This window comes from Pteropus vampyrus, unplaced genomic scaffold, assembly GCF_000151845.1.
Source record: "Pteropus vampyrus isolate Shadow unplaced genomic scaffold, Pvam_2.0 Scaffold130, whole genome shotgun sequence".
Lineage (NCBI taxonomy): Eukaryota > Metazoa > Chordata > Mammalia > Chiroptera > Pteropodidae > Pteropus > Pteropus vampyrus.
Window position 1 is genome coordinate 3,321,680 of NW_011888911.1, and position 2,085 is coordinate 3,323,764.

General features: G+C 49.9%; 1 protein-coding gene across 1 annotated transcript in view; it reads left to right on the plus strand.

The window, feature by feature from the left end:
- ROBO4 (roundabout guidance receptor 4) overlaps positions 1 to 2,085 on the plus strand; it is a 14,233-nt gene that overhangs the window by 5,548 nt on the left and 6,600 nt on the right. The window contains 2 exon segments of the mRNA XM_023534718.1: positions 1 to 115; positions 232 to 495. Of these exon segments, the coding sequence (XP_023390486.1) occupies positions 1 to 115; positions 232 to 495 (379 nt within the window).

The window sequence follows — 2,085 nt, forward strand, 5'->3', positions numbered from 1 at the left end:
TGGCTGGCAGACACTTGGCAGTCCACCTCTGGCTCTCGGGACCTGAGCAGCAGCAGCAGCCTTAGCAGCCGACTAGGAATAGACCCCCGGGATCCACTAGGCTGTCCTCATTCCTGTGAGCATGCCCAGTGGGGGCCAGGGCCCAGCAGTGGAGCAAGGATCCCAGGACTGCAGGAGGGGACGTGGAGTGCGATGCATTCACCATAATGACTCCTGTCATTTTTATCACAGTGATCTCTTGGGATCCCCGCAGCCCCGGAGTGCCCCTGCTTCCCGACACCAGCACTTTCTATGGCTCCCTCATCACTGAACTGCCTTCCAGCCCTCCAGCGCGGCCGAGCCCCCACGCCCCAACTGTCAAGCGTCTCCCACCCCAGCTGGCCCGGCTCTCCAGCCCCTGGCCCAGTTCAGACAGCCTCTGCAGCCGCAGGGGGCTCTCTTCTCCGCGCTTGTCCATGGCCCCCACAGAGGCTTGGAAGGCCAAAAAGAAGCAGGGTAAGGATGGGGAGGACAGATTCAGCTTGGAACAGACGGGTGGAGGGACCAGGAGTGAGAATGTGGTGGAAACATGGCCCAGAGCCTTGAAGCCAGGTGTGGGTGGTACCCCATCCACAGCTCTGATTCTCCTGTCATCGTGGACGCCCATCACCAAAACACTCAGCTAGGAGTATGCTGGTCTCAGCTTTTCTTTCCACTGTGCTCTTGTTTCATTTGGACCACACCAGTAGCGAGCCCTGTTTCTGCAGTCAACTTAACAAACATTTAATAATGTATGACAAATGTGGCAACACTAGAAATACCTGACACAGTCCTTGCCTTCTAAGCACTCAAAGTCTAATGAAATTGCCTGACTGGCATATGCAACTCATTCTGGAACCTGGCAGAATGTGACCAGTGCTGCTGTGAAGCCTCCAGCTCCCATAAACACTGGTCTTTGTGCTCTACATACGGGTCTGTCTACCCAGCTCACTTCCCAGAGAAGAAGGAGTATTTACTCTCTGCTCAGATTTCTCTCCTGACTTCTGGCAACCTGTTTGACTTTCCGGAGAGAACTAGTTATAGTCTCTGCTTCTTTAGCTAATCACCTATATATGTTAGGTGCTTTACTTCTATCTGCTATTTCATTTAGTCCTCATAACATGCTAAGTATTATTTCTCTAATTTTACAGACAGGGAAAGAGGATTGGGATTGGGTAACTTGTTCAAAATCTCACATCAGTAAGCTGCATAACTTAAATCTGAAGCCAGAGTGGTCTGCTCCCCAAGGCTACTACGAGTCTCTCTGGGAGCACCCTTGGGAAACTCTGTCTTCTCGCTGACTCTTTCATCTCTCTGAACGCTGGCCTGCACTCTGTATGCTTTCTTCATGAGCCTTCTCTACCGATCAGTAAGATTTACAAATGTTCGACAGCCACTTTTTTTTAAAATTTATAATCCAACTTGCATTAAGACAAGGACAGATTCAGAGTAATTCCGAGCTTGTCCAATATCCAAAATTTTATGACTCTAAATATTAGTGAAGCTGTTATTCTTTCCGGCTTCGCCTCAGAACTATTGCATTAGAAATCCTCAGTGGTAATAAAATACCAGCCAAAAAGAGGTTGCACAAGTCTCATTTAAAAACAAGCTTTCCTGTGGAGAACTACATGGCCTTGGATATAGCACACAGCGCCTTTTAGAATATTAGTACTGTTAGAAAAGGGAAAGTAGTTTTCTGCAGTGGATTCTTAAGAAAGTTCGGAGATGGGGCTTTCTAACCTCCCTCAGGGGGTTAGGTCCTCACTTCGCCCCTGTTTCGCCTCACCGCAGCTCCACCCCACCACTGCCCCAGGATGGGTCAATCATGGGGACTCCCCTGGGTTGAGGGACACTTGGCCCACCTCGGACCCCTGAGACCTCAGCGACTACAGTAAGATGATGCTGTGGTCTGGTCCAGAGCCACGGCATCAGCTCCAGTGCTGTCACATAGTCCAAGACTGATGAGTCTTCATCTTCTAAAACTGGCAGGCTCTCTCGGTGCCCCTTCACCCTTGACCTGCTTATTCCTTTTTCTTATCATATGACGTTAGCTGTGTTTTTTCCTCC